Source organism: Varanus komodoensis, unplaced genomic scaffold (genome assembly GCF_004798865.1).
Source record: "Varanus komodoensis strain SLA01 unplaced genomic scaffold, ASM479886v1 scaffold60, whole genome shotgun sequence".
Taxonomy (NCBI): domain Eukaryota; kingdom Metazoa; phylum Chordata; class Lepidosauria; order Squamata; family Varanidae; genus Varanus; species Varanus komodoensis.
The window spans coordinates 2,712,701-2,734,498 of NW_025336223.1; the positions used below are offsets into that span (position 1 = coordinate 2,712,701).

Consider the following 21,798-nt stretch of genomic DNA (forward strand, 5'->3'; position numbering starts at 1 on the left):
CCTTCAGGCATCCCTCCTCTCACATTGCGAGAACACATGAAGCGGGCGGTGGCCCAGCCCCACCTCACTTCAGCATCACACCCGTCGCTCTGTACATCTGGACCGGCACGCTTCCTGTAGCAATGGAGGCTCCATGTGCGTTAGCAAATGCTGGTTTTCTAGGATCCTTAATCACACAAAGAACCTCCATGAGACTCTCTTCTAAGATCATTGCTCTTCAAACATTTCTGGTGACGGATTTGATGCTGGAGCAGGGTATGGCTGGAGCACTCCTCGTTCCATGATTATTCAGGAGGGAGGATGCCTGAAAGGGACTACAGGGCCAGGCAGGCAGTTTTCCTGCCAATGGGCCCATCTTTCAATCCAAGGGCACCTTGTTGGATTTTCTGAGCAACATGCTTTGTGGGAGGGATGTGAATTCTATCATGTCTACCTGCGCTTCTGTTTCTCTCACAGTTGCAAATTTGCTCTTCCAGGAGGAGGTGAGAGGGTCTAAGAAGGGTTGGGAGTATGTGTATTTTTTTAGCTATCCCACCCTTATCTTTTCTGCTATTGCACTTTCATATCCTTTTATGTCATTGTCTGAGTGTTTCTTTGTGTAGAAATAGGCAGTGAATCCCTCCCTCCCTCCCTCCCTGAGTTAGGAAAAGAAGATAATGGTGCATCCCTATGGAAATGCCTGCAACCCCACCAACGTGGAGCATTGCAGGTGTTCCAGAGAGGATGGGAAGCAGAGGAGGAGGTTGCCCCCACACTCTGCAAAGCACATAGAGAGCTGCAACTGTTTCGGAGTAGGAGAGGAGTAGGTCGAGGCACCCCCAGGATATACTGTGCTTTGTGGCACCAGTATCCTCCCCTCTCTGCTTCTCAGGGCCCTCCCAAAAGCTTTTCTTGAAGCTCATTCTTTCTCTGCCAGTTATGGGCTGGGCTGAGGAGCTGAGCACAGATCCCCCGTTACAAGGGTGAAGCCATTTTCCAGTGTCATCACCGGGGAACTGAAAAATCTGATAGCTGCCTGGACACTGTGTTGCCTATTGTACTTGAGGCCATCGTGTCTTTGAATCCTGCCATTCTGCAGTTTTTCCAGTCATGCAGTGGTGTGATCTGCCTCTTTTGTGACTTTAGGTTTATCACTTTTCTATTTCCAATTAATTTTAATTCAAGTCTCCTTTTGTCATTCTCCCCACCACCCCACTGTGTGTGTGCGTGTATAATTCTGTCTCTCAGAGGTGAATATAACATTTTCACCCATTTTTAAAACTCAGCCAGAACACTGGAATCAGTGACATAAAGATAAATTTTGGGTCAATTTTGTCAAAACTCTTTTCCAAAGACAAAGCAATGGTGTGGTCTGTCCCCACAGAGTTTAACGCAAATAAGTCATTCGGTATTCTCAAGTTATTTACTGCTTGTCACTGTTAAATAAACCCTGCATGACCTGTGTTGTAATAACTGTTGCAGTTACTGGCCAAGAATAGAGTCACTATTTAAATTTCAATATTATTTAACAAATGGGGTCAATAACTGGTATCATGTGTATGATCCTTAAGTACAGAAATCATTTAACAATGGAGAGAGCAAACCTGATTCAAAAATATGATAATGCAAACCAAGAAGGTTTGGAATTAAGAACTCAGTTGGAAAACTGCCCAGACCAGGTGATTTCCCCGTACTCCCCATATTTGTAATTGCCTTCATAATTTCCGCTGCTCATGCAGGAGCTGAAACAAACTGCTGTTGTGAAGAAGTGATACATGAAAAATTGCTTGGAGGAGGGGATGCATCTTGCTGATATTTTATTACCCCCACTGCACAGATCCAAATAAAACTTTTAAAACTGCATTTTTTTTCTATGGAAGTGTATAGCTTTTAGCACTTTGTATTTTATCATGTCAATAAACACTTCAGTGTTTCTGCTGTATAAAGTGATGCACCAAAATCTTACGGGGGCATCTCCTGTTCTCTCAATAAACTACTTGTAAAGAGATTAAAGCAAATTCTGCTTACTGTGAAAGTATATTATTCAAATTGAAAGATCTGTGCAGATGGAGACATGGCAAATTGTTCTACAAGAGTTTACAAGAGTTTGTTGCATTTCTTAAAATTTCTTATAGGAAGCATAAGCACTGATTCAATCCTTAAGAAAAGCTGTGTTGTTGTCCTCCTGCTCCATCATACCACATTCAAGAACCCCCGTTATTTCTGAAATATTCATGAAGCTCAGCAACTGATCTTGTCCTTCAGAAGTGGAACATCAAAGCCCCAGAGATTTGAGTGCTGAGGGAAATCTGAAAACTGCAGCTCCAAACAGACTAGGGTGAAAGCCACCAGTGGACTGAAATTACACCCGCGCCTTGAACCATGTTGATGTATCTGCTTGCACTGATCTCTAGCCCAGTCTTTTCTCAACACATGTTCATCAAGCTTATCGGGTGGATTTCTTGTAGAAAAGCAACACTGGTATTGAACTCTCAATTTAGAAAACACTTTGCTCTGCTTATTCAACTTTTTTACCCCCCTTGGCATTCCAGAAAACCATGCTGAACACTGTAAGACAAAGCTGCATATTTAAAGCCCTTCCATGCATATTGCTCATATAATTTTTGTGCAAGTTTTCTATTCTAGGATGGTGATACAGACAATTTTTAAGCACATGTCAGTGCATGGAATTCCTTCCCAATTCCTGTTCTGTGTGCCTTGCTTTCTCTTGTAGCTATGGGAGGCAAGCAGTGCAATCCAACTTGCCATTTCCTTATGAAAACTGTTGAATTAAATCCAGATCTTGCTCATTCCTGTATTTATTCCTGTTGTGTCATGTAATTCTCTTTGAATTATAATTACATTAAATAATCAAATGCAGCTATTAGGTGCTAATGGCCTGCTTCATGCGATGTGGATAGTACATGCCTCTCCTTCTGGGTCCCCTCCACTTTCTCCAGCCACAGAGGCTGCCATGTAATGCTGGCACTGGGGCCACAAAATGGTGGCCGACATGTATTTCGCCACTTATGCAGAGCCTTTCTGGCACCACCGTTCCAGCCGAGCTGTTCTGCCAGAGCTCAGTTGCTGCTGGATCTCAGCATGCAACTGTGGCCTGAAGGTGGCCGTCAGACCAGAGGTCCCCAGCTGCTATTTCAGCAAATGATGCCTGCTTGGCCAGAGGGGTCTTGACTGAGGAGGGCAGTGGTGGAGCACAGTATTTGGGTAATCCTCAGAAAGGGCTCCAGGTCCACACCAACTGTGATGGGGTTGACACCACAATGGCCCCGGATCACCCATGGACCCCAGCCCTGGCAAGTCCTGCATGACCACTCTCCTGCTCCACATTGCACCCCCAGCATCCTCTATGTGGGCTTGTCCCCACATCCTGGCTTAGAGAGTACCCTGCTGATGCAGGTCAAGCCGTAACTGTTTATCCAACATCAACCAGTTACTCTGCTCCCTGGAATGGAAGTGGCTCCAGCGCTTGTTGTCTGCAAGGTCACGGGTGTGGAGTGCTTCCTCCCGATCCTCTGCACACCCTTATGGCAAAGTGGTGCTTCTCAGCAGGGCCGCCGGTGCTCACCTGCCTGCCCTGCACTCCTATTCTTCTGGCCTTGATTTCTGTGCCACCATGAGGGACTGGACCATGGCCCCAGAGGGAAGGGATGGTCCCCCCAGGAGGACCCCCCACAAGGAGCAAAGGGGGATGAGTGTGCTCTGTTTTAGATACCCTCCAAATGTAAAAGCTACTATTGCACAACTCCCCCCGCCCCTGCACCTATTCATTGGAGATTTGGTGGGCCTGCTGAGGAAGTGGAAATACCACCGTAACTTGCATGTAAATGTACCAAGAAATCACAAATGGCAGTTTTCTTTATAAAACTAAAAGCTAAAGTTGAAGATATGTCACGAAAAAAGGTCATACATGTGTTTTCCTGAAATTTGGCAGAATAATCTTCTCTGAAGGAGCCTGTAAATCCCATCCCATTCTATCAGAGAAAAAAGTTGTGCTGGTTTTGTGGTTTGCCACAATGGCCAATAGGAGGCGCAAAGCCCTGGACTTCTGAATCTCAACTCAGATGTGATACCTGCATAAACGCAGATGATCCCCAAGTTGATCTGAGCTGGATCAAGCCATCTCCTGAAGTAGAAAATCAGAGTCCAAGTCCAATCTGGTTGGTGCACGCTGTGAGTGAATGCTCTTGCATAAGGCAGGGATGCAAAGCAACTCCCAGAACTGGTGAAGAATGCAAGCACCAGCCAATTGTGCATTGAAAACCTTCAAGTGCAAATGCTGCTTGAAGAAGCAAGGATACTCTATTTGGACCACATGCTTTCCAAGGCCACCTGAGAGAGTGCAAGGCAAAGCGGAAAACGATACAGAGAAAAGGGGCAGGTTTTACCTCTGGCACCATCGGCAACAAAGCTTCCTCCATCCTATTTTCAAAGCTTGCTGTTGTTATGTGCCATTAAGACACCTCTGACTTATGGTGACCCTATGAGTGAAAGCCTGATTGAGTGTAACTATTATTTTCTCACTGAATTAGCTACATTTTGTACGAATATTTATATCCTATAAATAATGGAGAACGCTTCTGCCCATAGCCATTGTTTGTTTCCACTGCCATGTGCAATTTCGATTTTCCAGAAACGAATGACAAAAGCAGCATTGCTATATGTTGGATGTATTCCATAAAGTGAAATAGGAATTCTTAAAATCTTTAACTTTAATAGTTTCAGATCTTGAAATGTGGCTTATCTGGAGTTCTAATATTACTTCATATCACCAGAGTGATCTCACAAGTTTTCTTACACTTCTTCTCTTTCAGACAAATTCAGGAAGCTGTGACAAAGAGAAAGGAAAATAGGGAATGAAGGGGGGGGGGGGGGGCTGTTTGAATCTCTTTCCCAAGTTTTCTTCATATCACTGAACATCATTATAACCTAATCAGAACAGCATTCTTTTCTAGTCTTTTCTCTGTCCAAGGTGCTGATTGTTTATAAAATGAACAATAATTGAAATTAAAATGGAACTGGCTGGAATATGGACCATTAGTTAAAAGGCAGCACACTATTTAGGCCAATTTTAATCACCCAAAGGTTCTGTCATAATTACAGTTTCTTTGTTATTATAAACTTGCTTATTGCAAAAAAAATGTTGTTCTTAAAAAGAAGAGCCATTGCCTGATCATATATATATATACATATCTGTAGAGAGCATCTTCCCAATAATACTAAGTCAACCCAGCCCCAAATGGCTTTACACAAGTGCTTTTACACTCCAATCACCCCCTTTAACACCTTCAACTCTCATTCTTCAGCATTACATGGACCAGGTAGACTATTTCCATACTTCCCATGACCCTTCCGGGTCACCAGTTGGATGTTATCCCAAATTATTCCCTCAGAAATTAAAAACTACTGTCTATGAGGAAGAAGGGTATGGAATTGAGGTTTGCTGACCTCTAAGCAGGATTACCGTAATGCGCTTTATGTGGGGCTGGCCTTGAAGACTCTTCAAAAGCTGCAACTTGTGCAAAATGCAGCTGCCAGAGTAATAACAAGGACCAGACAGCATGAGCACATAACACCAATTCTGGCCCATCCGCATTGGCTGCCTATATGCTCCCAAAGCCTCATTCAAGGTGCTGGTTGCAATAGATACATGACTTGGGACCACAGTCCCCGCCTCTCCCAAACACCATCTACCTAGACACAGCTATCAAGCTCTGGGGACTGCCTCCAACTGCCACCCCTGAGGGAGACTCAGATGGCGGCAACAAGGAGAAGGTCCTTTTCAATTGTGGCCCTCCAGTTCTGGAATGAGCCCCCCACTAAGGCCCACCTGGCACCAGCTTTGCTATTTTTTTCAGCACCAGACTAAGGCAGGGCATTTAATCAGTGCTTAATGAGGTTCTTGTTTAAGTTACTGGAATGTTTTGTAAGTTTAAAAATTGCTTTTAAATTGTATATACCAAGCTTTTTTAAATGATGCTTTATAATGTGATGTGCTTTGAATGACAATTTAATGGATTATTGGAAACCACCCACAAAACTGCAGCTAATTGGGGGGGAGAAGTTAAATAAATAAACAGACAAATAAATAATATTGTCCCCTGTGTGGATAGCAAATCAGTGTAAACAGAGGTGATCAGCTGACCACTTCAGTTTTAAACATTAGAAGAGTTTGGAAGGAGCTCTCCCTCAGCAACACAGTCTATGTTCAGTTTGGGGCTGCCAAATAAACAGGGTGTGCCTGTAAATGGTGGTCCCTGAGGTATTCCCTAATTGTGTGAAACAATCCCTGAAAATGGTAGCTTCAGAACCTGCACAAATAGGATTCTGGACCGACTTCTTCTGCTTCACTTTGATGTCTCATGCTTTGCCTCCTTTTCTTCTTTTTTAATTTAATTTTAAAGAATTAATTAATATAATAACAAGGAACATAACTGATCATTACGAATAAGCATAATTAAGCAATACAACAATGCCAGTGCTACCCCCACCAGGACCAACAAATCAAGTCACTTAATGCAAGATCATTTATTCAATCAGGTTGCCCCACTTCCCTTCCAAATCTGCATTGACTTCTGCGATGGTTCACACCCCTTTCCTTTTATTAAAACATATTCAATAAATGGTCTCCAAACATTTTCAAAATTGTTTTTTCTTAGCAAGCCTTTTTTCCATTTAATATCACAAGTTATCTTATCATTAATAGCTCTATTCCAGACTGCTTTGCCTCTGATCCTCTCTACACTCCCAGCTCCAAGGCTTTCAATAATGATGCATCTGTTTAGATGCTTCAAAATTTGCAAATACCTTTAACCCTTTTCTTTCTGATGTGCAGCAGGAAGCAAATAGGGAAGCTGGTGATCTGAGCATGTGTTTGCTTTCACTTTACAATGCCAGAAAAATGCAGGAGGCTACTGAAAAGGAGACATTGTTCAATCAGCGATATTAGAAGTGTGATGTATGCTCATGTTTGCTACATGTGCGGTGCCAATTTTGTCCATTGTACTTCTTTGAGCTGAGCTTATATTTGCATTACATTTCCTTTCACTGCCAAGTAACGTCATTGTAGACAAGCTTCCAATGCATATATAACCACTACGCTCCTTTACTTAAAAAAATAAACCTTAAATTTTAAAAAATGGATTTTAGTTTACATTTTAGTCTAAGGTGATGTTTCCCTGCTTGGAGTAGCTTGATTACCATTAGGGTGCCTAAGACCCAATTAGTACAGGTTCTGAAGTTAAAAAGGGCAAACTAACACATGGGTTACTCCAGAACTACCTCTGCATAACGCTGCCTGGTTAGCGGCCAGCGAAAACAGGGAAAGAAACCAGGTACAGTCCTTCCTCTCCCTGAAGCATGTGATATTTTGAAACAAATTAGATGGCTTGTATTTATTTGCTTGCTTGCAAGCTGCAACATGAATGTTGATCAATTTATGCTGTCCATTACATTGCATCTCTTTTTTTTCTTTTTAAAAATGCAGAATGCATTTCATAAGGCACTAATAAACTGTTTGGGAAGGAGGGCGTGAGAGAGAAGGGATGGCAGCCGCCAACCAGTCAGAAGGCTGCACTGCAGGGTCTGCTGCAAAACCTGCAGGACCTCCCAGCCCAGAGTGGAAGAAGGGCATCTGTCAACAACGAGGTGGGTGCCCTTCCAGAGTGCACACAGCTACAGGCCCCCTGAAGGATCTGGTTTGCCAAACGTGGTCTCTTCTGGGAAATACGCACATGCTGTCTGAGCCATCCAACATTCCAATGGCCTGGGAATGTGAGGTTAATGCCACCCCATCCCAGCAGTAAGTTGTCTTTTTTTCCCTTCAAAGTACTGCAGCTGTGTAACCTTTCCAATGATCGAAAAGTTGCATTAATATATATTGGCTCCATCATGGATGGGTTCTGGAAACCCTTTAAAATCAATGTTAAAACTCAAGCATTGGTCAGTGGTAGGGTTCCGATACTAATGAAAAATTACACAGAGCTTTGACATGATGGCCGCAAAAAGTAGAAACGAGCAAACAAACAGTCATCCGATACATGTATAGGTAGAGGAAGGCCAACTATGCGATGGATCAATTCCATAAAGGAAGCCACAGCCTTTGAGGTTAGCAGAGCTGAGCAGGGCTGTCAGAGGCAGGACATTCTGAAGGCCTGTCCTGAGCTGGAGCGGATCTGATGGCATGTAACAAGAACAGCAACAGTATTAAGAGATGAAATATCGAGGACCTGATTGCTCGTATTTCCCATATATGTGAGTTCTGAAATACTGTGCCAGTCAGTGGCACAGTAGGATGCAAAGGAGGGGAACTGGTACAACTGGGAAGGAAGAAGTCTATATCCAGGCCCAGGTCCTTGGGGTTCTTTGGAAGTGATATTGCAGCAGTGCAAAACAGAGCAAGGAACATCCTCTGACAGTGTCTCTACGTCATCAACCCAATTGCGCACAGAACCCCTGCAGCGCATAGTGATGAGACATATCCACCTTACCTGCCTGCTTTAGTGATGATCATTTCTGTGCCAATATCATGGAATCTTTTCCAGAGATCAGCACACTGCAACTCCACCTGGATCTCTTCCATGGATGAGGTAGGAGGGGGCTGAGAGACTGAGCCGCCGGATGTGAGATCAGTGTGGGAGCCAAACGAGCAGGAAGTCCTCTCAGCCAGCACTTCAGTGTCTGACCCCGTGCTCTGCTCAGAATCTAAAAGTAAGAGAGAATGCCAAATCAAACTCTGGGTTTCTGGAGCTCCACAAAAGAGGGAGGAATAAAAGGAAGCCAACATGAGAAAGTTTTGAGGCTAGTGCAATGGCATCCCCGTTAAGATATGTATACTATTGTCCTGATTTACAGTTCTGGTGCTTCTGTTAAGTTTTAAAGTCGCTGAACAACATTGTCCACAATATAAAACATAAGTAGTAAAAATGCAATTGAGATACGTGAGAAAGGTACGCACCAATTGTCGATAGTGGAGGATTGGGGTGGGGGGTGGAGAAAGGAAGAAAATTTATTCAACACTGGCCAATTCATTATTCATTCAGTAATGTTGTCCGTCACTCTATATAGGCTGTTCTTGCAAAAATGGTTTTTTTTAGACAAAGGATTTTAATTCTGTCTTTCTCAGACCTTTGTCAAAAATAATGAATAATGCCTTCTGATTTACTTTTTTGGCAGTGCTTACTTTTCAAATATATTTTATTGGTTCCTATGTTATAAGTTTTGGAACAATTATTTTTCCTGGGAAAATAACCAGGTTGCTTTATGGTGGCAGGGTTCTCTACAAAAGAAAAGATGGCAAACACATGGAAAGAATTACTGGGAAAGTAATTGTTATTTCAAAGGACACCTAGACTTTTGCAGGGTATAAAAGTCTGACGAGAGGGAGGGGGGAGGCCAGAAAACGGGGGCTGAATTCTCATGCCAAAATGTTTACAAAAAGCATTCTACAAGCAAAATAGGATTCATTGCATGGCGTAGGGGAGAACTCTTGCCGTTGGACGTTCAGTTGGTCAGGATGCAGGATGGAGACCGCTCAGCCACAGCATCCTGGCGGTAGAATCTCCTCCATTGAGAGGCCCAGCTGGCTTACTTTATTTATTTAAAGCTTTTATATCCTGCCCTTCACAATGTCCCAGGGCGGTAATAGAATAAATACAACAAGATACAGCATCCAAATCATAATAGATAAAATCCAATCTTAAAGGCACTGCTAACTTTTAAATTAATGGGAAAATAAAATGGTTTTGGCCTGGTGCCAAAATGAAGAAAGTGTCAGCACCAGGCACACCTCTCTGGGGACCAAATTCCAGAACTGGGGTGCCACCACAGAGAAGACCCTTCTCCAGGTAGTCACCTTCCTAATCTCTTTCAGGGAGGGCTCCCAGAGAAGGGCCTCTGCCCCAGATCTTAAGCGGTGGGCAGGCACATATGGAAGGAGACACTCCTTCAGGTAACCAGGTCATAAGCCGTTTAGGCCTTTATAAGTCATCATTAGCACCTTAAATTGGGCCCAAACTTCAATAGAAAGCTAGTGCAGATGGTACAGGACAGGAATTATGTGTGTATGTCTGCCAGTCCCTGCTAGCAACCTGGCTGCTCTATTCTGAACCAACTGAAGTATCCTGAAATTTAAGCTGGTTCTCCCATTCTGGTTTTCAGGTGAGTCATCACGAGTTTTCTTTTTGGCCAAGTGTTTGGCATGGTATGACTTGCTTTCCAATGTGCACTTAGATTTGTGTTTTTCTGTTTTTCATGCTCTCTGCTATTTATTTCTGTAATGGTTTTAGAGTCCTGGTGTAATTCTGTCTTCCGTGATTAGTTTTTTGTGGTTAGGTTGCCTTGGGGGCTCAAAGATGCCTTGTGGGCTAACTGGTAGGTCGAAATGTTTTTCTAAATAAATAATTGGCTTCCACCACTGCTGCTGCTGCCGCCACTGGATAGTTCAGGCCCATTTGCTGGATTTTTTTAAAAAATTAAATCATTAAGCCTCCAGCCCTTTTACTTATAGAGCAATACAGGAGGAGGAGCAATAAAGAAGGAAGTATGGGCAGAATCCAAGTTCCTCTCCTTTCCTGAATGATCTGCACTGATGGGAAACAAGAACCTCCGTGTGCATTTTAGTACAGCAAGCTGGGCTGTGGTTTGCTCCTGCTGTGAGGGCCTCTCCATTTTGCAAGCTGAGAATTGGAATATCAGTTATGCCCATATGAAATTTACAGACCCCAACAGTATAGGGAAACAACACATCTCACACTTTAGGCTCACTGTGTTTCAGTAACATAACTTTTGTTAATATTGAAAATGATGCATGTTGGAATGATCAAGCTAGTAATATTGGAATCAGGATATACAATATACAATTGCCTGATAAATATTATCAATATATTACTGACTGATTTTTAATATTAATATGCTGTTTAAATATAGTAAGTCTCTATGTGGTTCACATGCAAACATTAAAATCTCTTTTAAAATGCAATTAGAATACAATAATAAAAACAATTTCAGTTTAAAATATACAGTAATACATGAGCAGTACAAAATGGCTCGCATGAGCAATTTAATAATATGCCAGGGTAAGTCTGGGCAAACAAGTGCATTTCTAGGAGATGTTTGAATCTTTCCAGATTTTCTGCCCCCAAACTGCATGAGGAAGGGTTTTCCAAAGGGTAGGTGATGCTATCAAGAAGACCCACTATGAAGGTATTAAATGGAAGCATCCTATTAATGTTGGAAAGATCAGCAAGGCTTCTTCTTAAATGCTGTCTGAGTATACATAAGGGAAAGTGGCCCACTAAGCAATGGATCCAAAAGTTAGGTTTACAGTACAGTTCTCACACAGGATGTACTTGGAGCTGTATAGGCAGGAAATATAAACAATTCATCACTCCTATAAAACTAACACATGGGAAGTGTTTGATGGGTAGCACTAAGCCGTAATTCCTACTAGTACTTAGCAGTTATATTGCATGTTCAGAACACTTCACATTTGTTATATTTTATTTATTTATTAAAACATTTCTATGCCGCCCCTTGCCGTAGCCTCGGGGCAGCTCACAACATAATAAAATACACAATAACACAATATTGTTAGAACCCTCACCACAACCAGTACCACAAGATACTTTCTTTACTGAAGAAATGATCCAGGCAGCTCAGCCCTTCACAGGTGCATGGTATCTGAGCGAGCGGTGCCTGATCAAGAAAGGGCTCTTGGAGGTGTGATGGACAGTTGGGGGGAAATGCCCGTCCTGTGCAAATTGGCCATAATGTTCCAAAAGGAGCTTTTAACATCCGCTCTTAAACAAGTGAGGGAATATATTTCTATTTCTCCCACTCCAGCCTTACTACCTGGTAGACTTGCTTCAGAAAACCGATGATGCAGATCAACACCCGATAAGCGTTTGAGAAAGACGACCAGTTGCAATCATGGACCAGTTCTAGCTGTGACAGCACGGGGCTACAGCTGCAACTGTGTGTGCAGTTGTGTATTGTATCCCAAGTAAGGGTGAATAGGGGCCTCTCTGAGTGAGACCTTTACTGCGTGCCCAGATCCCTCATTTGCACACGATTGCGTGCTATCGTGCTTCTCCTGCACCTCTCCCAAGTTTGCCAGCCAATTAAGAGGGAGCAAAATCTGGTATTTTCCTAGGTGGTTCCATTATAGGCCATAGTGGCCTTGTGTACTTTCACAATTGCACTCTATACCATAGCACCACCTTGTGTTGCAGAGTGGAACATATTGGAAAAAAACCTTACTAGGCAGGGAGGCCTCAGAGGGGAACATGTCTGCAAAAAACTTGGAAGAAAAAAACCCTGCGTAATCTGCCTTCCAAAAAGAAGCCCTAAGTGAATGGGGGCTTTTTTCCATATGTAAACAACAGGCATGCCCCCCTCCCAAGCCAATGGGAGCTAGAGCAGGAAGCAAAGGGATAACGCTCCATAACCTGCCGAGTTAAGGTCCCAAACCAGATTGTCAAGCCCAAATCCTTCACTAAAGGGCAAACAGCGTAACTCTGCCAGGTTTCTCATCACCTGTGCTCACCTTGCAAACCTTAAAAATTGAATCTATTTTAATATATTGCATTAATTCCACATAACAGGGCACCCCAGTGGCCAAGATTCCCAGAGATCTTTTCACAAGTGAGTTCCTATAGAGCAACACCGCAGTATTACCCTCTGTAAAGCATCGGATGTACTGAAAGAACTGGCATTTCTAAAAGTGCAGTCAGCATGAACCTTTTTAATGTAGTGTTAAATGTAATGTGGCATCTGTAAAAACGTGCCACTAGAGCAGACCTGGGCATTGTATGGCCCACGGGCCACATCCGGCCCGATGGCTGACCCTGACTGGCCCGCATGAGGTCACTGGCAAATTAAAAGTCAATGCAAATATATATCGTCGTAATATAGATGCAAGCAATACAACTGCACTGCTTTTATTTTGAAGGATCTGCTAAATTGAATTGAATTTATTGCTTTTCATGTAATGTTAATGTTAATGTTTTTGTGAATATTCATTAAGTAGTGTTGTTCTGTGCTCCACATTTTCATTGTATCATTGTAATGTTTCATTTATTGTTTTTATAGAGAGATATTGAGCAGAGCTGTAAATGTATTGGTCTGGCCCTTAACAGCTGTCAAAGTTTCTCATAGGAAAATTAATTGCCCACCCCTGCACTAGAGGAATATCAAGGAGCTGAACAACAATTAGGTATAACTGCCTTTGCAACATTTCATCTGCCCTTTAACACTTGTGCAATGCGCTTGATTTTCCCTCCCAGAAGTTAAATTTTCATCCCCACCTTGGCTTTTCTGGGCCACCTTTTATGCAAACTTGCCAGACAAACCAGTGCAACCCAGAAAAACAGCTGAAAGACACATCTGCTCTGCTCCCTCCACAGTTTCATTTCTTTTTCTTTTCTTTTCTTTTTTTAAACCCTGAGACTTCAATGGAACCGAAAATATCTCATAGGAGAGCCTTTGCAGCATGCTGTGAGCAATTTAAAGCTGCCAAAAGCATATCAATCAAAGCCCATTGGAGACTCTTCCATCTTCCAACCAAGAATTTTTAGAGAAAATGCAAGGGAAGCTGCTGTCACACACGCACGCACATGCACATACGCGCACACGCACACAGTCCAAATAAATTTCTGCAGCTGGAATAGCTTCATTAGAGGCTTCCCATAAAGATTTCAAGCTGTCAGACACATAGTCGGTAAAATTGCAAAGCAAATTTCTAGAGTTCATTTTGGATTTTCCTCTTGAAGCAGAAACCCTAGAAGCAGTTTGCCATTTTCCTGCAGGCTGGGTTGGGGTTGCTGCTGTATGATGAAATACACTAGTGCTACAGAGCCACAATAGGAGGCAGAGGCTGAACGTGGACTTAAGATGCCCATACAAGTGGGTTATTTACTTACAATCATGGAATGCAAAAACTGAGAGCCAAGTCAATGGGAAGAAATCTGCCATTATCCCAGGAACAGACTCTAAACATCCCTTGAGTGCCAGATGCTTTTCCATGTGGGTCTTTTTAGCAGCCCTGACAACAGCTCAATACTGGAGCCATCCCAGTTTGTTTGTTTGTTTGTTTGTTTGTTTGACATCTTTCCATGCACTGTCTTTCTGGTAAAACCAATCACGGCAGTTTACCAAAGAAAATTGCAAACAAAATATAAGGACATTCTTAAAACAATCTTTAAACCCAAAACATCCGTTTAATAAGCCATATTAAAAATGTGTCCAGGTCCCTTCCTGAATGCAGAGTGAGACCTCCTGTGTTCTGGAGTTTTGGAGTAACACAGGAGAAAGCCTTTTTCTGTATGCCCAACAAGCAGGCCTCTGTAAGCAAGAAACTGCCTCTCTTGCTGACATTAAGAACCAAGCAGGTTCAGCACAAAATTTTGGGTATAATATTGAATTAGAAAAGTGGCAAAAGTTATGGGAGAGAAATATTAAGGTAACTTTAGCAACTTCGTATAAAGAAAATTTATATAAAACGTTCTATAGATGGTATTTGTCGCCAAGTCGATTAGCTAAGATGTTTCCAAATATGTCAAATGGATGTTGGAAATGTAAACATAAAGTGGGTACTTTTTACCATATGTGGTGGACCTGTGAAAATGCGAAAAAGTATTGGATTAAAATACATAAATGGCTTGAGGAAATGCTACAAAAACCCTTAGCTTTTAAACCTGAAATTTTCTTGTTAGGCATCATACTGGAAGATATTAGCAAATAAGAAATGTATTTGATGTTACATTTAATCACAGTGGCGAGGATTGCGCTTGCTCAGTACTGGAAGAGTGAGGAATTACCCACCGAGGAACTGATTTTAAAAAAGATTCTGGACCGTGCAGAAATGGACAGATTGACTCTATCACTGAAGGAGAAAGAAGATACTGACTTCTATAAAACTTGGGACCTTTTTTTATGATTGGCTGGAGAAACGGGACTTGGCTTAGATTTAAAGATGTTTTTAAATTTTTATAAATTGATTTGAATATGACTACAGAATGGTCAAAAGATATGTAGTAGGGGGCTGAGCCAGTATGTCCGATGTATTTGATGATTGATGTTTTTAGTTTTAGTTTAAAATCTTAATAAAAATCCTTATAAAAAAAAAAGAACCAAGCAGGTTCATAACAGGATAGGTCCTTAGGTCATAAGCTATGCAGAGCTCCAAAAGTTCAGAAAACAAGTGGGAACCAGGACAGGTTTCTCAGTATTAGAGTGATACTTTCTCCAAGCCATGCATTAGTTAGCAGCTTACATGCCACATTTGGCACATTGCAATAATCTAACTTTGGTGTATCCAAGGCATGGATTACTGCTGTCGGATTGGACTCAAAATGCTCACGCCTGGTACACTAGGCATAGGTGCATGATGCTCTTCTCACCACCACTGCCATCTGAAGAGCAGGGATAGTACAGGATCTAGGAGTGCTCCCAAGTGATGAACCTGCTCTTTTAGGAGACGTCTGTCCTCACCCAAAACAGCTGAATTCCAGTCCCTGTGCAGGCTTTCTACTGAGCAATGGTACCTCTGTCTTTTCTGGATTTAATCTGAGGTTGTTCATTCCCATCCAGCCCATCCTCAAACTCAGACGGCATCCAAGGTTGCCAGCACTTCCGCAGAATCAGGTAACAAAAAGCAATTAGAGCTGCGTATCAGTAGCATATTGAGAGCATCTCACTCCAGAGTGCTAGATTACTTTTTCCAGAGGTTTCATGCAGAAGTTAAATAACATAGGGAAAAGGAGAGGACCTGCGGGACACTGTAGGCCAACAGCCAACGCTAATCCCCAACATGACCTTCTAGATGTGACTGGATAGAAAGGACCAGAACCACTGCAATACTGTGCCTCCAAGGCTCAGACCTACCAGGCCATTCAGAAGGCTACCAAGGCTGATGGTAACAAAAACAGCTGTTTAGTCCAGGAAAACTAGTAGGGCTGCACTCCCCAGACCAAAGGTGAAGGTGACCAAAGCAGTCTCAGTCCCATATCCCAGCAGAAACCCCACTTGAAATGGATCCAGAAATGGGTCTGATATTGCCTAAGGAATAGGCTTGGCTGTCCAGCTGCAATTATCCCTACAGCATCACCATGTCTCTTTCCATGTGCAAAGGCAAAGACTGGGTGGCTTTTTTCTTCACCATTCCAGGTTACAGGACCCACCGGCTCCGTTCCTTTGTGCCAAGGCTAAGAGCCACGGAAATATTCCAAAAGGCCACATTTAATAAGCCAGCTTCCCACCACCACCTACTGGTCCAGCTACCAAGCTGGGACACTCTATGAACTGGAACCTGTCATTCTATGTGAGGGAGACGTTGGCACTCTGGATTCCCTGCCCCACTGGCCTTGGGAGGTGGTTTTCATCAGTTTGATGTGGTTGATACAGTGAGGTGGAGGCAGCGTTCAGGAGTACAAGGCAACTGGGAAGGATGTAGAAGGAGGTCCAGACTGTACCCAGACCAATTTGCAAGGGTGACCAAGACCATTGGGATGGCAACTTCTTTAGACGGAAGTAATTTCCTTCAGATCCAGGCCTAGGCACCTTGTTTGACAGTTTTCCAGCTCATAAAAGATGAGATCAGACAGTGGCCAACCTTAGGCTAGGAACAAGGGTGAAGTTACTCAGCAAGGATGATGATAACCATCAAAGCTCTCATCTTAAAGATCTCTTGCTCTCTACAGACTTCTAATCCCCATTTAATCCCCGCTGCAGTTAATTGGCCTTGGCTCATTTCATATATTGCCTGGAGCATTTAAGAGCAGGGCATTAGCAAAGCTGAAACAAGCACATAAACATTTCTCCTCTGGTACTGGATTTAGAAGAAGAGAAGTAATTTAAAGGGGCAGGAAATCCATGGCTCATGAAGGCTTACACGTGGACACCAATTAGGAAAAAAGAGTTGAGCGGTCCCTTGTCTGGGCTGAATGTTAGTGGCCTGGGGCAGCAACACGGAGCCTCTTCAGCAGGCTTCCTGATGCCCAAGCAGGCTTTTGCTGCTTCATCTCCTCTCTGGGCAGGGAAGGAGGGCCAAAACCCGGGGAACGTCAGATGTGCCAAGGAGTGCAAATGCCCTCGGTCTGCAGCGCTTTCACATCTGCAGTATGGCACCAGTTGCACAGTCTCGTGTAGGCAAGACCCTTTGAAAAGGCCACTAGAAACCCTGCACTATGTAAACATGAAAAAGGCTGTTCATTCCCAGCTCTCTTGTTTGCAATCTTCCCCACGTATGATTTTTTAAAGATCAGAAAAGGACCCACTTTGTTTGGATCTTGCAAGGTAAAAGAGACGTTTTAGAGACACCAGACCTACCTGTCATCATTTTCCTAAAATAGCCTGAGAAGGAGTATTGCCTAAAGGACAGAGCATCTAACTAATTTTGCAGGTACTGTGCCTGGTATGTGTTTTTGGTCTGCTTCCAAGGAGCTGGCCTGGGACCTGCCTACATGAGATGGCCCTTCACTGCATATCCCCCTCAACAATCACAAAGCCCTGGTGTTGGGCACAAGCCAAGCAGCAAATATGTAATTTACTTGCCAGCCATAATGTCTCCATAAACAAGGTATTCTATTGAGACTGCAGACAATTATTTCACGCGGCACTTGAATCATAATATTTTAAATGTAATAACTGGTCTCTGTTATATATTCATGTATCTCACATAGGAAGCCCTTCTTTTATATAACAGGATGCCTCTTTCTTCAGTAACCTGGAGTGCACTGCTATTCTTTTACTTTATGCCTGATACTAGTGTACATTTCTCTACCTGTTGTGAATGTTCACTATGTAAACAACCCACAGTAGTTTTATTTGCAAGCAATAAAACTAAATTCTTTTAATACTACTTATCTACAAGATTTACAACACTACAGATAAGCTCTACGGTTAAGGTCTTTACAAGGCAGATGCTAACTCCTTAGTGATGTCTCTCAGGGAGCCCAGGTGGGACTAGCTATCTTGACCCCACCTTTCCCCCGAGGCAGGACAAAGCTTCCTTTTGCTCCAATCTGCATACATCTAAGGGTCCTGCAGGAAAGATCTACTCTGCCTCCTGGGTCTCCTGTGTCATGCTCAGGAGGTTCAGTGTCAGGAAGAAGAGGAGCAGTCTGCTCAGGCTCTCCATGAGCAGAACTTACAGTGTCTTTTCCCTCGGAGCTCCCTTGGTCTGACGTAGGCTCGGCTGTTTGCTCAGTGGGTAAAGGGTCAGGATGAGGTATGGCTATCTGCTCAGCCATTCCCAAGCTAGGCTGTGGAAGGGACATTTGGCTACAGGGTCTCAAGCATAAATCCTCCTCGTGAGGTGCTGCTTCTGTCGGGGCGTCAGGCACGACACTACCCTAGATACGGGAGCAAATGCTCCCAACTCCCGAACAAGCAGCTAAGGAGCCACTGGGTCTGGCACAGGCTGCCTCAGCAGAGGAAAGCCAACTGCACCGATGCAAACACACACCAGAGAAGGCAGAGAGGCCTGTGCTCGGGAGGCTTCCTTCCACTGGGAGGATACGGTGCACCAGCCGGAAGGGGCTCAGTTAATCTGGGGGGGCCGTGGGAGGAGCACAATGACAGATGCCATCTCAGGGCATTTGTTAACCCATAGCAAGAGTCTTCAACATGGTGCTCACAGGTGGGTGCCCTCTTAATTTTTTTCCTTTTTAAAAAAACGCAGGTGTATAGATTCGTCTGAAAGCCATACAACTTTCTGGCAATTCTATGCAGGCGTCAGCAAAAGCAGGTCAATGTCCAAATAAGTATCCGTGTGAAAGCGCTATCTACAGACTACCTGCACTGATACAGAAAGCATTCGAAGGACCTGTTCTTTGCATATCGGAGGCAAGTGTTTATTCTTCCACGTTTGTAGTTTCAGTTTTTTAGCCATCACAAAGTTATGCAAAATCTGTGAGCACGAGCCAGTGTTACTTTCCATGGAGCAGGGAAATAGTTTAAAAGAGCATGAGTATTAAAGAGTGTGCTGGTGCAATGTTTATTCGTGTATTAGTCATTTGACTTAATCCATTTCATTTCCATACTGCCCAATATCTGAAGCTCTCCAGTCAGTTAAAAGTTGCTACAGTACAATGAAATATAACACAAAATGGAAATGCAGTAAACACAGCCTAAAATTTCAATATGAACATCAAAATGTACTTTAAAACAAACGGAACAACTAGAACATGTCCAGTGCAACCTGCTAGACCTGTTAAAATGAAAGAAACTGCAGCCGCAACACCTCCAAATGCCTTTGAAAGCCATTAAATGCCTCGGGGCAGAGGAAAGCCTGAAGTTGGAGCCGGCAGGCCTCAGCGGGGTGACAGCTCCAGAATCAGGGAGCTGCCACTGAAAAGTCCCTCTTCCTTGTTGGCACCGGCCCAGGATCCCTCAGAGGAGGTGCTCAGAGGGAGGCCACAGATGCTCAGCATAGTGTCAAGGTAAATTTAGGTCAGGATTGTTGCTCTGACAGATATTGCAGTCCCAAGCCATGTAGGGCTTGAGAGATTAAAACCAGCACCCTGAATCAGGCTCAGAAGCATCCAAGTCGCCAAAATGCAAGTGGAACCAAAATTGGGTTACATGCCATTCAGCCCAGTTATTAGTCCTGCTGTTGGATTTGCACAAGCTGCAGCCTCTGAACAGTCTTCAAGGGCAGCTCCAACGTACAGTGCATTGCAGTAATGGACTTGGAGATGGCTAGAGCAGAGATTGCTGAGAGCAGTCCAGGCAGGGCTGTAGCTAAGCCAGGAGTCCAAGCTGGTAGAGGTCCCTCTGTGCCACGGAGGCCTCCTGAGCCTCAAGGGACGAAGATGGCTCCAGAAGGACCAGGGAACTATGAACCTGCTCCTTCGAGGGCGGTGCCACCCTATCCAGAACAGGCTGAACATCCTCCATGCACTCAAAAGGACACCCACTAACAGCAACTCAGCCTTGTTTCTACGGAGCTTCAGTCTGTTGGCCCTCAGCCAGTCCATTGTCACAGCTGGGCCAGTCCATCCTCAGCAAAGGGGGCAAGGACTGGTCACCTGAATCTGTGCAAGCAACCTTGTCAGCATCCCCAAGCTGTGTGAACTGAATGTATCCAAGAAAAGTGTTCTCTGGGTTGTTCGTCTGAATGATCTGCTACTGGAGTCCAAGCCTGGGAGGATGCAGGGGGTTCAGTCTTAGAAATGCCTAGTAAATATTTCTAGACTACAGACAGGCCTGCACTGTCCTTAGTGCCAGTGTGTATTAAACCCTGGACAACCCTAAAAAGCTCTGCTGGGTAGGCCAGGGAAGACTGAATAAAGGCAGTGAGATGTAGTTTCTTTGCCATCCTCACTGCCCCAAGGACACCTGATGAGAGGCACATACCAGGGAGCTTCCCCCGTCTGCACGCAAGGCAGCTTCTGGTTTCATCATTGCTTTCAGCTCTGGCGCCTACCGCACAGCTCCAAGAGCTCTGCTCCAAAATGGGCTCCAGTCACCCACCTGGGTCTTCTCTGGGTTCCAGAGACTGGCCTGGGTTTTGACAGGCTCGCCAGCCACATACTGTAAGCTGGAAATTGCCCTAAGGCCGACTGGAAATCCCCTGGATCCATTAGTCCGCCAGAGCAAACCATCCTAATAGGGCCACTAGCCTTGCAGAGCAGAAAGCCCCCATAAGTCCAACTCTCAGCAGGGAGGGATCTGACCAGGACAAAGGAACTGATTCCAAGCCCCACCATGGACATGATCCTCATGCCTGGCCGAAAAAAACGAATCCAGCATGTGCATTGGACTAACGACATATCGGGATAATTCTGTGGCTGTTGTGGTTGTAAAAACCTCCTCCCGAAAAAGAGGCAACTGCTGGATATTGCTGGAGCATACATTTGCAAGAAGTATCTGTTGTATTGCACCACCAGCAACCTGTCTTAGGCAATCCCTTTCTAAAGAGATGTTGCAGAGTGTCCAACAGAACTGAAAAGAATCTTTTTCCCAAGTAAGACATGGGCTAAAATCCACAGATGCAAAGTGGGAATACATTGGTTAGGCATTGTCTGGTGGCACCCACAGCACTTTCTCAAATTCCTAAATGTGCCCATGGTCCAAAAAAGGTTGGCAACTCCTGAAATGTAATGTAGTATGGAAACTAATTCACCAACGAACCCCAAATTCCCCACCAGTAAACTGTCCTTTTCCATTCCCTCAGCTTCTTGTGTCATGGGAGTCACTTTGCTCCTCTGTCCATTCAAACACTGAGAATATTCATACATTGCATCTCTTGAACCCTTTGCCAAACACTTCCCCACACCCATGTCCCCCTGCTGTCTATAACTCCCCAACCCACTGTACAGTAGTTCTGCCTAGTAGTTCCCTTCATAAAAAAAAGAGATCTAAAGGCCAACAGAGATAGATGAAGAGTCTGCCAGAAATAAAATAAAATAAAATAAAATAAAATAAAATAAAATAAAATAAAATAGCACCTCTCCACTCCCACAAGCCAAAAAACATTTGACTGTCTGGACATCTTACAGAAGTTGTAACAATTCCAGACACAACTGCTGGGGCATTTAGAGGGTGAAGCCCCCCCCCCCCCGACTCTTTTTCAGGGCCAGAAATTAAGTCATAAGCTACAGAAATGAAACAAGTGACATCTGTTCATGAAAAGTGTACATAACTCCGGACTGTCCCTTGTGACTGGCTTTGTCAGGGTGTCCCACCTTTCTGACTTCTTCAAAAAGGTGCTCATTAATTACAGTACAAAGTATGTGAGTGAAACTGGTATCACTTGATAGAGTTCACTTTTCTTCATCTAAAAATATCCATTCTGGCTGC

At 43.8% G+C, this 21,798-nt stretch overlaps 1 protein-coding gene across 1 annotated transcript in view; it reads right to left on the reverse strand.

Moving 5' to 3' along the window:
• Nucleotides 1-21,798, reverse strand: part of TBX15 (T-box transcription factor 15) — a 114,949-nt gene that overhangs the window by 50,838 nt on the left and 42,313 nt on the right. The window contains exon 3 of the mRNA XM_044449656.1: nucleotides 8,487-8,700. Coding sequence (XP_044305591.1) covers nucleotides 8,487-8,700 — 214 coding nt within the window. The remainder of the gene's footprint in view (nucleotides 1-8,486; nucleotides 8,701-21,798) is intronic.